Raw genomic sequence first — 22,425 nt, forward strand, 5'->3', positions numbered from 1 at the left:
TTCATGTTGAATCATTTTTCAACTTTTTTTTCCTCCATCACCTGTTGTAAAAGTGTGTTGATCACTTAAATCAAATATTTCTGCTTTTGTGTATTGGCAGGGTCACATGGAGGGTGAAGTGTGGGGCCTGGCCACTCATCCCCATCTCCCTCTCTGTGCTACCGTCAGCGATGACAAAACCCTGCGCATATGGGACCTGTCCCCGAGCCACTGCATGTTAGCTGTACGCAAACTCAGGAAAGGTGAGTCACTGTTGAAAAGCTAACTGATAACAGGAAGTGGATCGTCCCAGGCATTTAACAGACACCTTGTCCGCCGCAGGCGGCCGTTGCTGCTGCTTCTCCCCTGATGGCAAAGCTTTAGCAGTGGGCCTGAACGACGGCAGTTTCATTATTGTGAACGCAGACACCCTGGAGGACCTGGTGTCCTTCCACCACCGCAAGGACATCATCTCAGATATCAGATTCTCTCCAGGTCTGTCTGCTCACCTCCGCATTTCCTCACCGATACAAAACTCTGAGAATAAAATAGACTTCTAAAAGCCATGTGCCCTCCAAAGCATCTGAGTTTACAGTACGTAGGATGCTGTGCAGTATTTCAGCTGGTGTATATATTTTCCTCCCGCTGTGAGTCGGAGAGATATTGCTGCAGGCATGACCCAAATTAATGGCTTTCTGTAATAAGGCCAGACAGAGAAACAGCAAGAGAGGAATGAGAAACAGTGGGGGTGGACAAAGTGAGAGCAAGAAACTAAACTCTCTTTCTCTTGGACACTTAACCTTAATCTACAATGCAAGGGATCCTGTTTCTCTACCCAACACCCATTCTTTACTGAGAGTGCCTTCCTTAGATTAGAAGGCATTATACAAAGTTGTGTAGTAATATTTATTATTATTATTATTAACCTTTATTTAACCAGGAAAAGTCCCATTGAGATTAAAAACCTCTTTTGCAAGGGAGTCCTGGCCAAGAGGCGACAACACGTTGAAATTACAAAGTTACATACATATTATAAATAACAATTACATTTTAAAAACATTTTTCTCTGGCTCTCTCAATCTGGACTTAAAAGCATTTAATGAAATAAGATCTGCTATCTTCCAGTCTTTTTGCATCATGTTCCATGTGAAAGGGGCAGCATAAGTAAAAGCCCTCTTTCCCAGTTCAGTTCTGGCAAATGGAACATTGAGCAATAAAAGATCGCTTGAACGCAGGCTGTAAGAAACAGTACTTCTCCGTGTGAGCAGATCGCAAATGTAGGTGGGCATTTGTCCAAGCAGGGCCTTATAAATAAAGATGCACCAGTGAGCAAACCTCCTGGAGGACAACGAAGGCCATCCCACTCGAGCGTACAGATCACAACAATGGGTCAAGGCCCTACAGTTTGTAATAAACCGTAAGGAGGCATGATAAACTGAGTCAATCTTATGAAGACACTGGGCGGAAGCATTCATGTACAGCAGATCACCATAATCTAAAACAGATAAAAATGTAGCATTTACAAGACGCTTTTTTGTCTCAAAAGAAAAGCAAAATTTGTTTCGAAAGAAAAATCCCAATTTTAGTTTGAGTTTTTTCACAAGATTGTCTATGTGAGGTTTAAAGGTCAGAGAATCATCAATTAAAAAGCCAAGATATTTATACGTATGCACCACTTCTATGAGGTTTCCCTCAAGAGTGGACACCAAGGGGACAGTTTGAGGAAATCTCTTCATGTTTGAAAACAACATTAGCTTTGTCTTTTCAGCATTGAGAACCAATTTCAGCTCCAGAAGTGTGTGCTGAACCACGTCAAAAGCTTTCTGCAACGATTCTATTGCCTTTTCAAAGTTTGAGCCAAAGGAATAAATAACTGTGTCATCAGCATAAAAATGCATACTAGCATTGGACACATTTTGTCCCAAATCATTTATATACATGATGAACAGCAGAGGTCCTAAAATTGAACCCTGTGGCACCCCAGTGTGAATATTCAAAAGTTCTGAGCACAGATTTTCACATTTAATGCATTGAGTCCTGTCACTCAAATAATTAGTAAACCAGGAGACAACATGTCTAGACAGCCCCAAAGAAAGAAGCCTATGCTTTAAAATGGCGTGATCCACAGTGTCGAAAGCTTTTGACAGGTCAATAAAGAGAGAAGCACAGTGCTGTTTTTTATCAAGAGCAACAAGTATGTCATTTATCACTTTTGTGGCAGCCGTGACAGCACTATGCTGTTTTCTGAACCCAGATTGTAGTTTTGAAAGAACTTCATTAGAGTACAAGAACTCTTTTAATTGCTCACTGACGAGAGACTCAAGGACTTTTGCCAAAACACACAAGTTTGATATTGGCCTGTAATTAGTCAAAATGGCCGGGTCGCCTCCTTTTAATATTGGCGTAACAAAAGTTTGTAGTCCTTAATTATGCTATTATTTTTTCAAGTATGTAGACCTTTCTAAACAGCAAGATGAATAATGAAACATCTGATTACTTCTTGTTAAATTCAGTTGTGTAAATCCACAAAGAGCAGTAAACCTCACAGTAGCAGCTGCTGCAGCAGGTCAGCTGATCATAGCCTGTGCACACAGAAAATCTGCTGGAGCTGTCAATAGAAATGATTGTGAGTGATTTTAATTCCCCACACTGAGTCACTTCGAACAATCTTAGGGTTCATTAGAATTTAGAATTAGAATCTAGAAATGCACAAAAATAACTGGTAGAAATGTTCTCCAAAGAGCTACGTCTTACTTTCTTACTTCTACTACAGGGCCTGTACTTTTTCACTTTTACTTGAGTTAAAGAAGTTGAATCACTACTTCTTTTAGATAGTATTTTTTAACATAAGTATCTGTACTTCTGCTCAAGTAAAGAAGAATTATGGAAATCTAGACTTTGAGGTAATCCAATATTTTCTTTGTGGGACTAGAAGAGAAGACAAGGTAGGGAGACTAAGGGGCCGTGTTATTGTTTATTTATATGCCATATGTACATTATTCACCTGCTTGTGATGCTATATGAAAAGTCAGGTGATCACCTAAGTTAGAGTGATTTGATCACAAGGGGACAACTTTTGCGATAATTCAGTCTGGACTGAAACTAACTTGCCCTTTTATCCTCCTTTCTTATTGGCTCAGGAGCTGGGAAGTACCTTGCAGTGGCATCAGGAGACAGCTTTGTGGATATTTACAATGTAATGAGCAGCAAAAGGGTAGGAGTGTGCAAAGGATGCCTCAACTACATTACCCATCTGGATTGGGATCGGAGGGGTAAGCAGGTTCTTAAAATGCTCACTAAATCTCTACAAATGACTGTTTAGGAACCAGTTATAGATTCAAAATCTCGCTGTTAAAAAAATATTCACCAATATACCCACTGGGCTCTTTAATTAACAGGAAAACTACTTCAAGTCAACACGAGTGCTAAGGAGCAGTTTTTTTTCGAGGCTCCTCGAGGCAAAAGGCAGACCATCCCAGCTACAGAGGTAAGCAGTGAAGAAAAGGCACAACATGGTTATGGTGCTGTTGGCACACATTTTCCCCTCGGGATCACAGGAGGCTTGGGGAAGGGCAGTGAAGCATTAAGACGGCCCAGTTTTCACCAGTATCATTCTAATTTTGGCAGTGGAAGTGGGATAGTGTTTAGGGTCACTTTAAAACATTGTGACATTCACACTGCTTGTGAGGAACACAGAAACAGGGAGCGTTAAGAAAATAAAGGTCAGAGATGAGAGATGTCACTAGGTCACGTCTCAGTGGAGCATTAGACGTCCTCCCTTCTCATTTTACCTCATTGTGATCCATTTGTCTATTATTCCCTAACATTCCTAGTGTTAGTCCGCAGTAGTTATAGGATTGTAATTGAAAGGTTAGGTCTGCTCTTGCCTGGCTTGTGTTTTGGTTGGTTTTTTTTGCCTTTTTCTTTGTTTCTATTGATGAGATAGTTTGTGCTGTGGAGAGCCTCAAGGCTCTGTTCGTGGTCCTATTTTATTTCCTGTTTATTCACTAAATATTTAAATTTGTCATTTTAATACAGCATGTCATCTTTATGCCAAAATCCGATGTTATGATCACATTAATTTGTGCAAAATCAGATCAGAGAAACGTAATAAACGGGAAATACATACAACAGGCAACTATAACTATGAATATAAATATAAAAGAATACAAATATTAAATGTGTCTGGGATATTATAGGTGCACAGGTGTGTAAATACACATCGTGGCTTACAATAAGTAATGGAGTGCAGTGAGGGGTGTTTAGTCCTGTTCAGTATGGGTAGGTCTGACCCAGTTAGAAGAATTAAAGAGTCTGATAGCAGCAGGAAGGAACGACCTCGTGTGTTGTTCCTTCACAAAGCGGGTTGAAGGAATGTGTTGCTGAAACGGTCAGTGTGTCCAGTGTGTTATGAAGGGGGTGGGAGTCGTTGTCCGTGATTGCCAGGACTCTTGCCAGCATTCTGTCACCAACCACCTCCTCCATACTGGAGCCAGCAGAAGTTAGCATAGCTTAGCTTAGCAAATATACTGGGAGCATGTGTAAGCAGCTAACTAGTTGAGCCAGGTCTGTTAAACTATTTTCCAGTTCTTCCTTTAAGGCAAGCTGACCATCTTACAGCTGTAGCCTGACATTTAACAGACATCCAGTGTTATTTACATAGTGGCAGAAGCACAAAATAATAGGGAGTGAATTCCACCAACCATACGATACTCTCTGACCAAACAATGATGATGGTAGGAAACCCATCGTCTGATAGAACTTTTAGCAAAAAAAGGACAATGTCAATGTGTAGTTTAAAGGCAACATGGTGATCCTTTGACGATCCTGCAGTGATGAATGTTCGTATTAAATATGACCCTAGTTTCAAATAATTAGGTAATCGTGTCTCTAAGTGAAACTTACTGTGAGTCTAAAACTCAACCTTCAGACTGCCCTAAATGCTCAGTTTCAGACACTTTTTTCCACTATTAACAATTTATGACATCAGTCAGTGCTGATTTTCCTAATAAGGCTTAAGAAGCCCCACCTGCCTGCTGTTTAAACCTTTTATTTGCAGCGGGCAGTATATCACAGCTTGAGTTTTTACATGGGTAAACTAATGTGCTGCAACAAAGCTTCTCTGCTTGAGTCCTGGAATAAAAATATAAAGCTATAAATGACCATAATAGGTCCACTTTAAGCTGTGCACTAAAAGTCTGTCACATCTGACTCTGGATTTTTCTTTTTACATTAAGAAATTTGTGCAAAAGCTTTTCCAAGCAGCACATAATTATTCATCCAAAAGATATATTCTTATATTTTAAATCATTTCCTTTGGCAGCTGGTGTATTATAAATTATCTTCCTCCAGCCACTGAAGATTACAGATGGTTCCAAACGTTGAATCTTCTAATAAAGGCATGGTGTGGGGTTCTGTAGGGTTTAGAATTCAATATAATATTTTAGTTTTACCTGTGAGGCTTCTTGGAGTAAAACCCTCAGACTGTATTTCTAACCTATGTTAATGTCCTTCCAGTTTGACATTTGTTTTCTTATTTCCTGGCTTTATTCAGGTGGAGAAGATCGATTGGAGCACATGGACGTGTGTCCTGGGAACATTTGTTGAGGGCATCTGGCCTGTGATAAGCGAGGTCACTGAGGTGACCGCTGCCTGCCTTAGTAATGACAGGAAGGTGCTAGCAACAGGAGATGATCTAGGATACATCAAGCTCTTCAGATATCCTGTCAAGGTTCGACACAGTGCATAATTCTCTGTATTATCTTGTTTAAACATCGCATGACTCGAGTTATAAGTTGTGCAAATTTTATGTTAATTATGTGTTAATGTCACAAATGTTAAATAGCGTCCTTCTCCCCCAGGGGAAGTATGCAAAGTTCAAACGCTACGTGGCCCACAGCACACATGTTACTAATGTGCGATGGACCCACGACGACAGCCTCTTGGTGACTGTCGGTGGGGGTGACACGTGCCTCATGATTTGGGCCCACGAGCCCGAGGGCCACCGCGAAATCAGACAGTGTGACAGCGAGGAGTCGGATATTGAGAGCGAGGACGATGGAGGCAAGAAATTGAGTTCTTCTAAGATTTTTATTTGTCAGACGTGATCCTCTTGTCGAATGAAAAATCGAGTTTCCTTTTGCCCCACCAGGTTATGACAGTGATGTGACGAGGGAGAACGAAATCAACTACACCATCAAGGCCTTATCCACCAACATGCGACCAATGACAGGCGTGAAACCCCACTTGCAGCTGAAAGAGCCCTCTGTGGATGAAAGGTATTCCTCACTGAAGCAGTGACGCAATAATAATAACGAGGCTTTTGTGTCAAGCTAAAGCCAAACCTGACTTCTTCACACAGCCCTGTCCTGTCCCTTTCCTTTTGAAATAACTCTGCCTTTTCTGCTCTTCTTTCCTTTAATGGCTGTCCATCTGTCACTATCCTGCTCCATTATTTTATTCCACTTGAAGACAAGGGGTAGTCAGGTAAGTTCTTGTAATTATATAGAGCGATTCTGCTAAAGCAATAAGCATAGGCACATAGGCAAACTGTATGTAACAGCAAAAAAAAGAAAGAAAGTGTGGCCTTGATCCCATTACATGTTTTCACACATGCACCATAACCCTTAGTTTTTGTAGACATTACCCAACTGAGATGCACAATATTAACTTTGCTCATATAGCAGCTCTGAAATAAAGATTATAAACTCTTTGAAACTCACTTTGACAGACAAGCAAAAAGCAGAACACAGTCAATCGTTAAGCCCACAAAATGGTCAAATTAAAAGGTTAATATAAGGAAAAGGGGATGGCAAAATGCACAAATCAAATTTTCATTATAAAAAACACCAACAGTTAAAAAACAAAAACACAAGAAAAGATAGGATTACATAAAAGCTGTGCTACAAAAATATGATTTAAGAAGTGATTCGAGGAAAATCTGCAAACCTTATCTTTCAAGTCAGGTCATGCTATATCCAAGCAAAGCATTATCACCTTTAGAGTTAAGCTTTGAATCTAGAGTGGCTCCTCTTGTGAATCTGAGAATCTCAACATTTCTGCTGTGCAGCCTGGGGTACGACACAGACATGTGTTAAATGTACAAATGTTAAAAATGGAAAGAAGCCAGAGTAGGGGTAATGTGCTAAAACTAGTCAAAAGATTGATTTGATGCTGATTCTGAACTGGTTGTAGGCAGGTGAGTGAGGAGGGAGTCACTACAGTGAAGCCTTAAGAAAATAAAGTGCAAAATAAATAACTTTCCCCAAGTCAGAATTAATGTAAGAAAACAAATGACAAAATCAGTAGGAAAGGATGTGAAACAATCTTACCTACAAGCTCCTGAGTACAGATTGAGTGCAACGCTTTAATGTGAAAAAAAGTGCAGATCTGTCTTGTCTTTGACACACTCCAGTAACAGTTTCCAGTTTCCGCTGGAAACTGAAGTTGTAAAATCTTAGTGAGAAGACCCAAAAGTAGAAGGTGATAAGAACAAGAAACAGGCTTCATATGGTAATATGTTAATGCAAGCAGGGATCAAAACACGGATCAGAAGCACAAAGAGAGAAGCTTGACAAAGATGGATGAAGTAGGACTATATGCACAGGTGATTGACAGACACAGGTAAAGATGATAAGGTGTGGCACACAGTCATAAAAGAGGGAAAAAACAGGAATTAAAAGCAAAAATGATCAATGACTTGGACTTATAAAGTGCTCTTTTACTCTAATTGAACACTTGAGCACTTTTAAGTACAAGCCACAGTACTTACAGCGCTTTCTTCTATGGATTTATGCACTAACACACACACGCACACTCATACAGATGAAGTGAAGCCAACTTGGGTTGGGTATCTTTCCCAAGGACACTGAAGCAGGACATGTGAAAAAAACAGCTATAAGTATTGCTGAGACATGAACATGTACAGAGCCCTGCAGGGGACATTGGAGAAAAAAACTGCAAAGCACTGAGTTAATGTCTTTGTAGTTGATGCCAAGCTCAAAGAAAAATCTCTGAATCTCTCTCGCAGGTGTGTGACAGGTTTCAGTACTGATTTGAAAGTGCATGGACTTAAATGAAAAACTTTTGCGCGATCTTGCAAAAATATATCTTCAATTTTTCCTTCTCCAGTGTCCCTTGTAGAGCTCCTTAAACATGAACACCAAACATGGTAAAAAAAGAAAAAGATGAGGGAATACAGAAGAGTGCGAGAGAAGGGACATGAGCAAGACAGAGAAACACGAGAATTAGAAAGAATCACATTAAAAACAACACATCGACGGATGATTGTGTTCATTTTTCGTTCTTGTCTGGAGTTCATGTTTGAAAAAAGCTGGACAAATTAAATCCCTGTTTTGGGCGTTCTCACTACCAGGAAAAAATGGGGCTTAAAGTTCAATAAGACATTGAATTATTTTGCTGCAGTGTCCTGTCCTCGTTCGTAGTCATCGCAACAGAATCTGAACAAGTACTAAATCTTTTCAACAGTCAGCGACTCGGGGAGAAATGGGAGGATTATAGTGATATCAAGCGATAAGAAATATTAACATTATACATGATCATCCCTTTAAAAGTCTTTTAGACGATCAGTTTCTTATTGTTCCAGATCATGCATTATGAACTTTCCCACAATTATAAAACATCTCGAATGCATCACCGACTGTCGGTGCTTCAGATTTGTTCTTTCACAGATTGATTGATTCATTTATTTTTTTGACATCGACGCAACCAACCACGCAGCATCTTCTGGGTAGCGGTTGTCATAGAAATGGACTTTGGTTGTCATGGTTACACGGCAGCACTGACTCTTGTACTTTATATCCTCAGTGGCTGAGGTGTTGCTTTGCACGTGTCCGCCTGGCAGCAGTGAGCGCTGTGGGAAACCTTTTTTTCTAACTCTTGTTTTTTCTTTGTCATTGCTGCCATGAAGAGGATCGAGGTAAGTTCCTCACTGTGTTTTTCTACTCTTCATTTTCTCCTCGCTATCACTTTTGTGGTCTTTTTCTGACCTGCATTAACTACGGTTTGTTCATATAAAGTTACAGGAGTTGGCTTGTAGAAATCTGCTATTTTTGGATTGTTGGTGGTCCTGCTCTGACCTCTTGCCTCTTACCCTTGACCTCAAACTTGCACAGAATTTCAAGAGAAGCCTAACTTTTAATACACAGCAGGGGTTTCAAATATTTCAATATTGGCTCACCAACAAGTCTAATTCAGCCTATTGGATGGCTTTGCAAAGTGTGAAAACTGCAGTAACATCATTAATTACACCACTGCTCCCTGTGTGGGATGCTAGCTTTACTTTTCCATAGTTTGAACTGTGAATAAATACTGCTATTGTTTAGTCACTAAACCTCAAAAAGGGCACTATTCTAAGATAAATTTTTAAAATAGCTTTTATTTTAATTGCCACATTTCAGACATTAATCTAGTTTAAACAGGAGTCTTTAACCCTGGAGAACCCATGGGGTCAGATCCGACCCCATTGGTTTACTAGGGAAACCATGGGGTTAAATTTGATCCCATGGGTTTTCCAGGGTTAAAGTTTGCAAAAAAATTTATAAATTTTGCCCGAGTGGGGTAAATTGTGTCTTTCATTTGGGTTTGTGTTTCAGCTTTTTTAAACTCTTTGCTGTGATCCAGGTGAACATTATTAGAATTCTGTTACTTATTAAAAACAGAAAATTTGGTGCGACATTGAGATTGAGACTGAATTGAGTTTGACAGCCCTGATTTAAAGAAACACAAGAGCTGAATTGTAAATGAGTAGTTTTCTATTGGAGTTTTGTTTGGTTGTTTTCATCGCCCACAGGGTTGTGCAACATGAATTTGTCTGCCAGGGTGAGGCTATCGTTGCGGTGACATCCTGACCTGAACTGTGCTTTGGTCACGCCAACACAACTTTTCGCCTCGTCAGCCCCATTTCCCAGATTCCAAAGCAACTTTTGTGCACACTGGAGGAGATCCAGCACACTTCGCATGGGAACAAAAGAGGGACAGAACAGGACCTCAGAGAGATCTAAAAATAGCAGCCAAGCTGAAAGCTGTCAAGAGAAGCCTGAAGAGATGATCCTGAAGGGGAAATCATCCAAATTTAAACCAGGAAACGATTTCTGTTTTGTCAAACGCTTACATTAAAAAATGATTCTGTCACCTAAGTGTGCTCGAGGCAAACGAGGCAAGGTTTAACAATTCTTCCTTGTGCTAACTTTTGTATGCACAAAATAATGAAAATGAACAGGTCTAACTGTTGGTTTAGTCCCACATTATGGAAGCATAGTGGTGGCATTCCTATGACTGTTAAAGTAACATCAGTAATATGACCAGTGCACTGAATTGATGTCATGCCACTGCGTTCATATATATTCATGGTTTTTATGGCAGTAGTTACTACTGACCGCACATGTTTATTACTCCTGAAGTCTCTGCTTTATTTGGTGGTGTTCAAGACGTTCATTTGTCCTGGATACTAAACCTGTCGTGATCCTCTTTAACTTAATTTATAGCTTTCATTCTCTTCTTCTTCTTCACACACTACAATAACTTTTGAATTGTGATGGATATTGAGCCAGTTGAGCTACTACGTCATTGATATTCCAGTTTATTTTGTGTTTCAGCTCGAAAACAGTAGAGAGGCAGCTTGCTATTGATATTAACCACTAATTACTTACTAAAATATACTATAAGAAGTGTAGTGAAGTTCTTAGGTGGAACCAGTTGCTGACACAAGTTAATAATTTTAAAAAATGCTTGAGGAAGATGACTCGTCGATCTGACTGAGTACGCACCAGGGAGGAGGCTAATAAGACAGCAGTAAATTAAATCAGACAATAATGAAGGCACGATTGGAAACATAAGCAGGAAACTTACCCTGAAAATTAAACAGGAAGTAACTGAAAGCGATAAAGAAGAGCTCACACAGCCAAATACAGGAGACGCAGAGTGCTGTGAAGAGTAAGCAGTGTTATATTCATGTAACAACGGTAGTGCAATGATCCTTATTATGTTCGTCATCATCATTATTGCTGTCAGCATGAAAAGCAGCTCTACGCCAATTCTCTTATCACAGCTGTCTGTTTCAGGCCTCCTGTCAGCAGAGCGCTGCCACAGCCAGAGAAGCTGCAGACCAACAATGTCGGCAAAAAGAAGAGACCCATCGAGGTAAGGACCTAATGTCATGAGTGCTGGTTTCATTTGAACCCTGGCAGGGGTGCTGTGATCGTCACGTGGAAGATTTTGAGTGTCAGTCACTTCTTTTCTCGTATTGCAGTTCTTTTCCTGCATGGATTCATTGTGAAAATGAATTTATTAAATTAAAAAATGGGCACTCCAGCCTTCTGGACTTTCATACAATTAATCTTATGTAATGTAACACATGTGTAGGTGTGATGCACTCTTTTGTGTTTTATTTTTGCCTGGTTTTAGATTGGAGGGTAAAAGATTAATGAGTTTCCAGTTGTGCCAGATATTTTCCTTTTGCTTGGGGATTTTGATAAGTACGTTTATTTTGATGAAATGTCACAGCCGTTATGTGTTTCTGCGAGATTTCGGCTCGTGCTCTCTGTTCTGGGATGTTTTTAGGAAATGTGTGCACCTCAACTAGCATGCAGGCTGAAAACAAGGTCAGGGAACAATACGTTAAGATTTTCATCAAACTGGCAGCAACACTTTAAAGCTTGGAAAACGCTTTAAAGCAAACAGTACAACGTAATTCAGATATTTTGAGAAAAAAGGCTTTATTGTCACATGATCTCCTGTGACCTTCGTGGTTAACAGTCTGTGTGCCCACAGATTCAGAGAGGTGCCACAACCACTCTTAACTGTTTTATCAGAGGAGACAAATGCATGCATTGTAAATATTGAAGGACACATGTCCCCTGCATCTGCTGAAATCTACACTCATGCCTCATATTCTCACCTGAACACATTAATACAGATACACAAATGATGTATTTATGTAGACCCAAGAAGGCTTGTCTGTCTTAGATTAGCAGATGATTGAGAATGCTGTTTTCTAATGTGATCATTTTAGCCTAAGACACTGCATGCTCGTCCTCAGTCCACATAGCCTCTCTGTGGATGAGGATGATGATGATGCTCTAATCGAATGATGGCGATCTTCAGCGAGCAAGCTGGCCCTGAAGATCTTGGTTGTCATGGCGTTAACCTTTCTGACTTTCAGATCGCCTTTTTTTTCCCCCTGACTCTCCCACAGGACCTGGTGTTAGAGCTGGTGTTTGGTTACCGTGGCAACGACTGCCGCAACAACGTGCACTACCTGAATGAGGGGACTGACATAATCTACCACACGGCCTCCGTCGGTATTGTCCTCAACTTGACGACTTGTAAGTCGGCAGAAGATCGACTAAACCATCAAAGCAAAAAAAAAAATCACGTATTTAATGTAATGTGTGTATGTGTGTATTCACACAGCCTGCCAAAGTTTCTATGTGGAACACAGTGATGACATTTTGTGCCTGACCATCAATCAACACCCCAAATTCCCCAACGTGGTGGCAACTGGCCAAGTAGGTATGTTTGTGAAAAGTCGCCCTCCTGTGTCAGCAGCTGCTTCTTTCTCTAGTCTCTGTCCTGTGTTGGATTACCATACATCTCCCTCTTATAGGCTTATCAGCACAATTAACCAAATCTCCAGATCACCATTTTTAAAACATGAATACAGATGAGGACAACATTATTAGCACTGCTATGAAATTTTACATTTTTGTTGAAGTTTTTCCAATGCCACTTGATGCCAAAATATAAAAGAAATCAGTTTAGACTTGAGAAAACATGTCAAGAAGTGGACTGAGAAGTGTCATCAAGAAATTCAAAGGAAGCCACGTTGTACGTAACAAGCCTGGCAGAGTAAGGAAGAGACAGATTTCAAAGACTCGTGGGAGATGTGCCTAAAGACCCCAGAACAACTGCCAAGATTTGACGTAGCCGAGTCATTCTCCAGAGGACAATCACTAGAGCTCTGCAGAGGAATGGACTGCGAGGTTGGAAAGCAAGAAAACTGCACTTCTGCAGAAGAGACACCTTCAAGTCAAACTGAAGTATCCTAAGGACAACCTGCAGAAAGATTATGGATACTGGAAGTGTGTCCTTTGAGCATATGAGATGAAACTGGAGCTCTTTGGACACAGAAGCTGCTTATGTTTGGAGAAAGAAGGGAGAGGCCTACAACACAAAGAACGCCATCCCCACCGAAGCTGTGCGGACGCTGCAGTGTGTCAGGAACTGGGAATCGGGTCAAGGTGGAAGAAAGTCATGACGAAAGAAGGAAAGTAAAGATTTGGGAAGAAAACAGCAAAAGCGTGTCTGGGTCGTTGCATTGTCTTCCAATACGACAACAACCCAAAACATCCATCACTCCTGGTGATGAACTATCTCCGAAAGGACAAGATGTTATTTACTGGCCTGCACAAAGCCCTGACTTGAATCCCACTGAAAATCTGTGGGGTGAACTGGAAACTACTGTTGACGTCAGCGGATAATAAAAGCGAGATAAGCTGATTTCCAGAAGAAGAATGCGCTCCGATTTCAGGAGACATTTGATTAGGGTTGCCAACTCCCTGAAAAATAAATAAGGGACACCTCGTGGCCAGGGCCGGGCGACCCAGTTGTCTTCACCCTTCCCAGTGTGGTGAATTTTCTAGCTCTTTTTTTGTGTGTGAAATTATTTTTTTAACCCTTTGACTTGAAGTTGATTTAAGTAGATGCATATTCTATTCTTTGTGATATGAACACATGTGAAACAAATGATCATTTAGCCATTTATTTTTAGCTCAAAATGACAACATTAACACAGTAAAACAGGTCTCTTTCTTAAACAGAAGCCTGTCATGCTTAACTTTTGAGAATATAAGTAAATCTTTCTTTAAAAGAACTCTGTCCTGCTTAACTTAAAATAATAGAAAACAATAGAAAGAAAAATATTCTTGTAACAGTGCACATTTAGTGCATTTAGTACAATTGGCTTCAGTTGAGGTATTATTTCAGCTTTTCTAATGCTAATCAGCTGCTCCTGTTTGTAAACCCGCTTGTTCCCATGATTACGCATCATAACTCATCATCATTATTCATCTATGTATTACTTTTATGTATTAGTCATCAATTTGTTGTAATCATCTATCCTTGCAGTTGTTTATTACACAAAATAAATTATATTATCACACTTCTGGCCACATAGCGCTGATATTCACTGCACATGCCCATATTAACTTTTTCCAGCCAGGTGTTTTCCTTTTCCCATTCTTCCCTTTCTCTGAGGGGAACAAACATTGCTGCTCTAATGCTGGGCTCACACTGTGCGGTTTTAGGCCCATTTTGAGCCGATTTTTGAGTGATCGGACCGACTTTGGCCTTCATCGTGCGTCGTGTAGTATACGTGGGGTAACGAGAAGTGATTAACACCTCACGACCAGCTCCCGATCATCAATCGCTCGTGAGGGTGTCACCACAGGCGCTCACACTGCTCACGCGCAAACGTAAACGTTGGTGAAAAAGATGGAGCAGCACGGCAGTGCAGCGTGTGATCTGGACACAAGCGATGGAGGCACAACTTGTAGAACTTTGGAAAGCTCATTGGAGTCTTTTCGATGTGGCCTCACAAAATTATCACGACCACAACAACCGTGAAAATAGTTGGATTTACACTGCTGCTCAATCACAGCTGCCTGATCATGTTTTTCATTAGCAATTTAGCAAAGTTGATGGTGGTGGTGTGTCTGTGTGAGTGAAAGACAGAGAGAGAGCGAGCGACAGATTTTCTGTTATAACCTTCATGTTATGGAGGCACAGTGTGAGCACTCAGGTCGCATCAGAGCATCGGGCGGTATAGTGTGAGACCTGCATCGTGACCTATGAACTTCTAACCCCTGCGAGTCAATCGTGCAGTTTGAGCAGGAGCTGAATAACGTGACTGAAAAAATCGCACAGTGTCTGCCCAGCTTTAGGTGTACTGTCGTCCGAGACTTGCACCGCAGAGTCGGCGTTTGTTTCCCTGTTGGCCATGCTTCTTGTTGTGGTCATCTGTTGTCTTCCGGTATTTTCTCCGCAAGCGACCTTTCCTCGACCAATGAGATGAGCGGTAATCTGAATTGTCATACTCGAATTGTCATAAGTGTGCTGTCAGCTCATTGGTCACAAAGCAGGAGAGGGGCTGGGAATTATGTTTTCAAACAAAGTGTTAATTCCATAAACATTTATAGACTACTTTTGATTCTCACTGTATTACGGGACAAAGTGCGTCCCTTATTAGCTCAATACGGGACGATTCCGTATTTTAAGGGACGGTTGGCAACCCTACATGTGAGACTTGATGAAAACTGCAGCAAACGACCGCAGGCAGCAAAATCCAGCAAAAATGATTCACAAATTGATATTAGCATCAGAGGGGTAATAATTCTGACCCTTGTAGTTTTTAGCTTTTGTAAAAGTAAGTTTGAAAAAGCTGTGTTAAAAACTTAACACTTAGGGAAATGCTTAAAGAAATGACATTTTCAAAGTAAGGCTACTAATTCTGTCCTCATCTGTACCTGTAGGAATTTATTAAAAGTATATTTTTCTCACATTGTAAAAGAGAAGTGACAAAGGAGTTGTGACAGGACAACTGATCTCTTTTTAATTTGCAGATCACTTTTGTTAGCTAGTTTAAAGGCTAATGGTTTTGTTGAAGTTTTGGTTACCACTGCTGCTCAAAAGCCATGTTTTTGTCAATAAAAGTGTTTTTTTATTTTGGTTTACAGGTGATATCGGTGACATGTCAGGTAAGAGTTTAAACATTCAACAACTGTTAAGGATCTGACCACTAAGTATGTGAAGTCACTGCCATCTAGTGGCAATATCTACCTTCAAAAAGTTGCCAAATAAGAATATAAAATTTGTAGAGAGCAGTGTATAAAATAAAACAGAACTTTGAGGAATAGAAAATCATATCTAAAGGCGTAATTAAGAATTAAGAATAACTGTGATAAAATGTCTGTTTGCTTTCCCTTAGCCACGTCTCCATCTATCCATGTGTGGGATGCCATGACCAAGCAGACGCTGTCGGTGCTACGCTGTTTCCACGCGGGTGGAGTTTGTTCTGTTAGTTTCAGTGCCACAGGAAAACTCCTGCTGTCTGTGGGCCTGGATCCCGAACACACTGTCACCATCTGGAAGTGGCAAGAAGGTAGGAAAACAAAAAAGCACTTCCCTGATTTTGCTGCTGGGATTTTCACTGACAGAACAAACACGCTTGCTTTCAGGTGCCAAAGTGGCCAGCTGGATAGGTCACACCCAGAGGATCTTTGTGGCCGAGTTTCGGCCGGACTCAGACACACACTTTGTGTCTGTGGGCATCAAGCACGTGCGTTTCTGGACATTAGCTGGCCGAGCTTTGCTCAGCAAGAAAGGCGTGCTCAGTACCCTGGAGGACGCTCGGATGCAGACCATGCTTTCTGTAGCATTTGGAGCTGTAAGTCAATCCCGTGATGCCTGTTCTGCCTCCAATTTTAACACGCTGTTTGTTTTTACCTCGTGAATCAAGTCTAATAATATTTACAGCTCGACAGATGCCACACTGTATGCTTGAATGTGCTGTGAACTGTTTTTGTGCTGCTTGCTCTGCTCTCTTAGGCCACTAGATTAGTGCAGATTTGTTTTCTTTTCAGAATAACTTGACATTTACAGGTACCATAAGTGGGGATGTGTGTGTGTGGAAGGAACACATTCTAGTAAGAATAGTGGCCAAAGCTCATACGGGCCCCGTGTTCACTATGTACACCACACTGAGGGACGGCCTCATCGTCACCGGAGGCAAAGAAAGACCGTAAGTTCTTCTCTGTTACATTCATATGTTATATTCCATATTAGTAAGATGTCAGGTGTCAGTTTATTATAGGCATGTATAAACACTGTGCCCAGGCAAAATATAGCTTGAGGAAACACCTTGCAGGAAATAATATTAAACCTAATGTTGAAAAATGCATATTAACAGGATTAAATACATGTATTTATTTAAGATATGAATGAAAGAGATTCCCATGGTTATTTTCCACAGGTCAAAGGAGGGCGGTGCTCTGAAGCTCTGGGATCAGGAGCTGAAACGCTGCAGAGCCTTTCGGTTAGAAACCGGACAAATCATAGACTGTGTTCGCTCTGTATGCCGGGGAAAGGTAGGTCACAAATCACACGGTGCTTGATTTAAAAAAATTGTCCAATTTTTTTAGAGTACGCTAGACCAGTCTACAAATAATGTTTGTGGTTTGCCACTGGGACCTTTAGGCCAGCTCTTAATCTAGTCTATTACAGGGATTTCAGATATGAGTCTGAGATATTCTGGTGCTCATTAGCTGATATGCTTTCAGCTGTTCTCTACAAGCTCAGTATAACTCTCTGCTCTGTGATAGCCAAGAGAATACTTCCCATGCTGCTGATTCAGATGACTTTCTTTTTAAATCATCATCAAGACAATCACAACTTTCAAGACCAAAAAAATAAAACCCTCCTTAATTATGCCTTCACTTTTCTCAGGACCGAACTTGTTTCATAAATGCTGAAGTTACCGCTGTTACCGTGGTAATAGTTATCTGATACATCATAACTAAAAAAAAAGATGACAACGGTTTTCAGATTTGGAGTCGGCAGGTGAAACTTTACTAAATGCTGACCAGTGTTATCTCTTTTGATGTTCCAGGGTAAAATCCTGGTGGGGACCAGGAATGCAGAGATCATTGAAGTAGGAGAGAAGAATGCAGCGTGCAACATCCTGGTGAACGGACACATGGACGGACCGATATGGGGTTTGGGCACGCATCCTTCTAGAGACGTGTTTCTGTCAGCCGCAGAGGATGGCACTGTTCGTCTGTGGGACATCCCAGAAAAGGTCAGGTCTTACGTTGAACAGAGCAGCCTCAGATTTATATCAGTTTGTCAAGAAGTTAACAGAAACTCTGTGCTGGTTTTTCATCGCTATGTGGGGGGAACAGAAGATGCTGAATAAGGTGAACCTGGGCCACCCGGCGCACACCATCAGCTACAGTCCTGAGGGAGACATGGTGGCCATCGGCATGAAGAATGGAGAATTCATCATCCTGCTGGTCGCCTCACTCAAAATCTGGGGGAAGAAAAGGGACCGGCGTTCACCTATTCAGGATATTAGGTAATGCACACAAAGCACAGTCAAACTTTCCTTCAGTAAAAACTTTCTGGTGTGTCTAAAAGTCTTTTCTTATTTATAAAAGAACATTTTTGTAATGAGGAAGGACGTTAGTGAGGTGGACCGTCTTGCCAGTTTTGTCATTATTTACACCCTTCAGCAGCCACTGCCAAAAAACAATCAATTTTTGGTTTCAAGCTCCCGACAAAATGTTTGTGTGGATCTCAAAGGATTAGGGCTGAAGTCAGCGAGTGCCAGCTGGATATGGATTAAGAGTAAGACATTTGTCTGGGACACATTATGATTTGCACTGTCCAGAGCAAGGTTAACTAAAACTAAACCAAAAACTATAATTAGATGTGAAAAAAGACATTTTAGTTAACCAAAAACTGAAACCTTGTGAATTAGAAAACTAAAATCAAATATAAGCCTTAGTTTTAGTATCTGTCAAATATTTTCTTACAACTTGCCTCATGAGTCACTGAAAGACACATTTATTGAGACTCTGGATGTCTACAATCGCCACACTATGTGAATAGATTCTATTTTTATTTTATTTTTTATATTTATTGACATTTAATATTTTTTTGATGTGATTTGTCACTGTGATATGTTTAATGAACCATCTAAACTGGAGTATACTCCAACTGTACTTGGCATACTGTTAAACAAATCTGAGGAGAATTGTGATTTCATCTCCTCCTTCGCAGGTTCAGTCCGAATTCTCGCTACCTGGCTGTGGGCTCCAATGAGTGCGCCGTTGACTTCTACGACCTGACGCTCGGCCCGCAGCTGAACCGAATCAACAGCTGCAGGGACATCCCCAGCTTTGTGATGCAGATGGACTTTTCTGCCGACAGCAACTACGTCCAGGTGTGGCGGGCTCATTAACTTGTTGCAGGAGAGAGTGAGACGCTGGCGAGCTGATACTTCTCTAACCTGCCATGTCTTTAAACAGATATCCACGGGTGCTTATAAACGACTCGTGTACGAGGTGCCATCTGGGAAGCAGGTCACAGAACAGTCTTACATTGACAGGATCACCTGGGCCACCTGGACAAGGTGAGGGTCACACTAATAAGAGTAACAGAAGGCATCCTTATTTATTTGGAAACTAAGGAAAATGTCACTGTGTGTGTACCCAGTGTCCTTGGGGACGAGGTCGTAGGGATCTGGTCCCGTAACACTGACAAAGCAGACGTCACCTGTGCCTGCGTGTCCCACTCGGGCCTTAACATCGTCACGGGCGATGATTTTGGGATGGTAAAGCTGTTTGACTTTCTCTGTCCAGAGAAATTTGTAAGTATGATTGCATAATTTTATGATTGCGATTGTGTTTGATGTATTAGGGCAGCACCTGTTTTCTACTACCGGCATTTTTCTGGCAGTTTTAGTAACCCTTTGGACATTTTTAGGTATTTTTTGGCGGTCTGTGCTGCTCATCTTAATTCCAGTCTGTGTCTCCACCGCCCCCTAGTGGCAATAACAAACAAAAAAATAGTAATACATGCAAACCTTAGGTCTGAGGGGATCAGTGAGATAAATGGTCTGAAAGAAGTGCACAGACTCTACTAATACTTGTCAGAACTTGTCAGAACATTTTTCAACAATAAAAACTTTTTATTTGATGCCACAAATCCATGTAAAAGTGACACTTTGCTAGTAGCCTTCAGAGCTGCCTCAGTTCCTGTGGAGGTCACTTGAGTACAGTGAACTAATTGTAATGTTAAACAAACCAGATATGATATGAGCTCTGTGGCATCGTGTGTTATCCTGCTGGAAGCAGCCATCAGAAGATAAAGACACTGTGGTCATAAAGGGATGGACGTGGTCAGCAGCAATACTGCGGCAGGCTGTGGAGTTTAAAAGATTCCCATTTGGTGCTAAGCAGCCCAAAACGTGCCAAGAAAATATCCCCCACACCATTACAGCAGCAGCAGCCTGAACTGTTGATACAGGCAGGGCAGATCCATGCTTTTATGTTGTCTATACTAAATTCTGACCCTACCATCTGACTGTTGGAGCAGAAATCAGGACTCATCAGACCAGGCAACAGTTTTACAATCTCCCATTGTCCTATTTTGGCGATAGAAGCTACCACCAAGTTTGTTTTTCTGTTGATGTGCTGGTTCAGTGTGAAGGTTCAGTGTGTTTTCAGAGATGCTTTTATGCATGTTAGTGAGTTACTGTTAGCTTTCAATCAGTTTGAAGCAGTCTGGCCATTCTCCTCTCACATCAACAAGACATTTCCACCCAGAGAACTGGATATTTTCTTCTTTTCCGACCATTCTGTAATCCCTAGAGATGGATCTGTGAAAAAATCCCAGAGAACTAGACATATATATATATATACTCCTGTCAACATGTGATTTTATGACATATTTGTAATATGAAGCAGCTGAACAGGTATACCTAATAAAGTGGCCATAGAATTTCTTTTTATAATCATTTGTCAGTTAACTGACAAATTGATCACCTAGAAAAATTAACTTTATATAATTGTAATATATAATATAATTTATTCAAGCCTAATAGACAATTTTGTTTATCAAGTGAGCAGAAATAACAGAAAAATGCAGATTTCGGTAAAACACAATGGCACACCCATTGCTTTGCTATAAGCTTACGCATGTGATCCACGTGTAGATAATATATAAATGTGTTACTGCACTTTAAAAACTATCAGTAGCAGTTTATATAAATACTTTCTGTGTTCTGTTTCAGGCCAAACACAAACGATTCCTGGGCCATTCTGCTCATCTGACAAACGTACGCTTCACAAACGGAGATCGCTTCGTTGTCAGCGCCGGCGGGGACGACAGAAGGTATGACCGAGAATCCAAATTACACCATCGCTTACAAGTGTTTCAGTCTCAGTGTTAAGTGATGCAAGCCTTTTCTTTTATGTCCCTTCCAGCCTCTTTGTGTGGAGGTGTGTCCATGCCCCGCATTGAGGATCACACTGGGATCATCCAACATCAGAAAGTCAGGGGTCAGAAAAAAACAGAAAAGAAAACTAAAGGAGACATTTAAACAACGAGGAGGAGGAGGAGGAGGAGGAGGAGGGACCTGGCAGCTTGTAAATGAGATAAACCGGTGATTCGACTTACTGCCTCAAAACTAGGTGCATGCATATGTGCAAGGCTCATCTTCATCACAGTCCTTGATTGTGAAAACAGGCAGAGGGCATACAGCCCTGCTCTCCTAACATCACATCGTCACTGAGGAAGAAAAGAATAAAACACCTAATATGTGCATATCATTTCAGTGATGCATTATTTCTTTTTTTGAAAAACAAGCTTATCTGTGTACGTGTCCCAAATAGCAGTTTTGCCATGTGGCAGGCCTCTGAAATTGTGTTACTGACAATGCCATTTTTCAAAAAAGGAAACAAACATGTAGCAAACTGAATTAGCCTTAATCTGAGCGTTTAGAAGGGTTTGGATTCTTTTTGTATTGTTTCATTTTATTTATTTATTACCTTTTTTTTTATTTATTTTTTTCATCCGTTTATTCTGTTTTTAACTGGTAATTCCAAATCCTGTGGCCTTCCTCCTGAATGTAACATCCACTGTTATGTTCTGGATGTCAGCATGCCAAAGCATACTATGCACTGTACACCTGACCTGCTCACTGTGTCGCCCTGGTGGTTCATTTAAGACGTGATAACGTGGTCGTGCTGTTGACTGATTGACCTCAACCCCCACCCAACCTACCCCACCCGCCCTCTGCAGTGTTCCCCTCATGTCATATTAACGTCCGTGTTTGAGGATTCGTTTGTGATTTATTAAAGGGTGTGTGCATGGCTTACGGGAAGACAATCTGTCTGAACCAAATTCCTCAGAAAACAAAAAGAACAGCTGTAAATTGAGATCTCGTTGCACTCGTTGCAGTTCCAGTGGTCACTTTTTAGTGTGCTGCTACGATATGTTGTTGTTGCATTTTCATGATTATGAGCGGTGTGATGTTTTTTCAACAGTGCGTTGATGTTTCGTGAAATAAGATATTGCTTAAATGGAATGTTTATCAGAGAATATTAAAAAAAGTGCAAAAGATTTCCTCCTTGCATTAAGACTAACTACTAAAAAAAAGTTGCTGCATATTTTGATTTACATTTCATCAGTGTATATACCATTTGTAGATATTCTTTTTGTATATTTTTGTGAGATGTTTCTTAAATTCCACTTTATTAAAAAATAATTAAAATAAAACACAACCATGATCTTTGAAACTTGGACTCATCCGTGTTTATTGAGACTGATGATGCTTGAGAATTGCTCAAATATTCCCTAATGCACTTA

The 22,425-nt window shown here is 40.7% G+C and overlaps 1 protein-coding gene across 1 annotated transcript in view; it reads left to right on the forward strand.

Annotated features, from left to right (window-relative positions):
• The window catches only part of eml5 (EMAP like 5), a 53,235-nt gene extending 30,880 nt beyond the window's left edge, over nt 1-22,355 (forward strand). Inside the window, exons 21-42 of the mRNA XM_082516871.1 lie at nt 101-242; nt 322-474; nt 3,120-3,251; nt 3,378-3,466; nt 5,534-5,710; nt 5,841-6,042; nt 6,131-6,257; nt 11,061-11,139; nt 12,194-12,323; nt 12,412-12,510; nt 15,732-15,752; nt 15,983-16,156; nt 16,233-16,441; nt 16,638-16,795; nt 17,027-17,141; nt 17,663-17,851; nt 17,955-18,127; nt 18,835-18,997; nt 19,083-19,186; nt 19,270-19,423; nt 20,849-20,949; nt 21,042-22,355. Of these exons, the coding sequence (XP_082372997.1) occupies nt 101-242; nt 322-474; nt 3,120-3,251; nt 3,378-3,466; nt 5,534-5,710; nt 5,841-6,042; nt 6,131-6,257; nt 11,061-11,139; nt 12,194-12,323; nt 12,412-12,510; nt 15,732-15,752; nt 15,983-16,156; nt 16,233-16,441; nt 16,638-16,795; nt 17,027-17,141; nt 17,663-17,851; nt 17,955-18,127; nt 18,835-18,997; nt 19,083-19,186; nt 19,270-19,423; nt 20,849-20,949; nt 21,042-21,078 (2,928 nt within the window). The 3' untranslated portion in view covers nt 21,079-22,355. The remainder of the gene's footprint in view (nt 1-100; nt 243-321; nt 475-3,119; nt 3,252-3,377; nt 3,467-5,533; nt 5,711-5,840; nt 6,043-6,130; nt 6,258-11,060; nt 11,140-12,193; nt 12,324-12,411; nt 12,511-15,731; nt 15,753-15,982; nt 16,157-16,232; nt 16,442-16,637; nt 16,796-17,026; nt 17,142-17,662; nt 17,852-17,954; nt 18,128-18,834; nt 18,998-19,082; nt 19,187-19,269; nt 19,424-20,848; nt 20,950-21,041) is intronic.
• Nucleotides 22,356-22,425: the final 70 nt, after the last annotated feature.

The sequence above is a fragment of the Aulonocara stuartgranti genome, assembly GCF_965226115.1.
Source record: "Aulonocara stuartgranti genome assembly, chromosome: 19".
NCBI lineage: Eukaryota > Metazoa > Chordata > Actinopteri > Cichliformes > Cichlidae > Aulonocara > Aulonocara stuartgranti.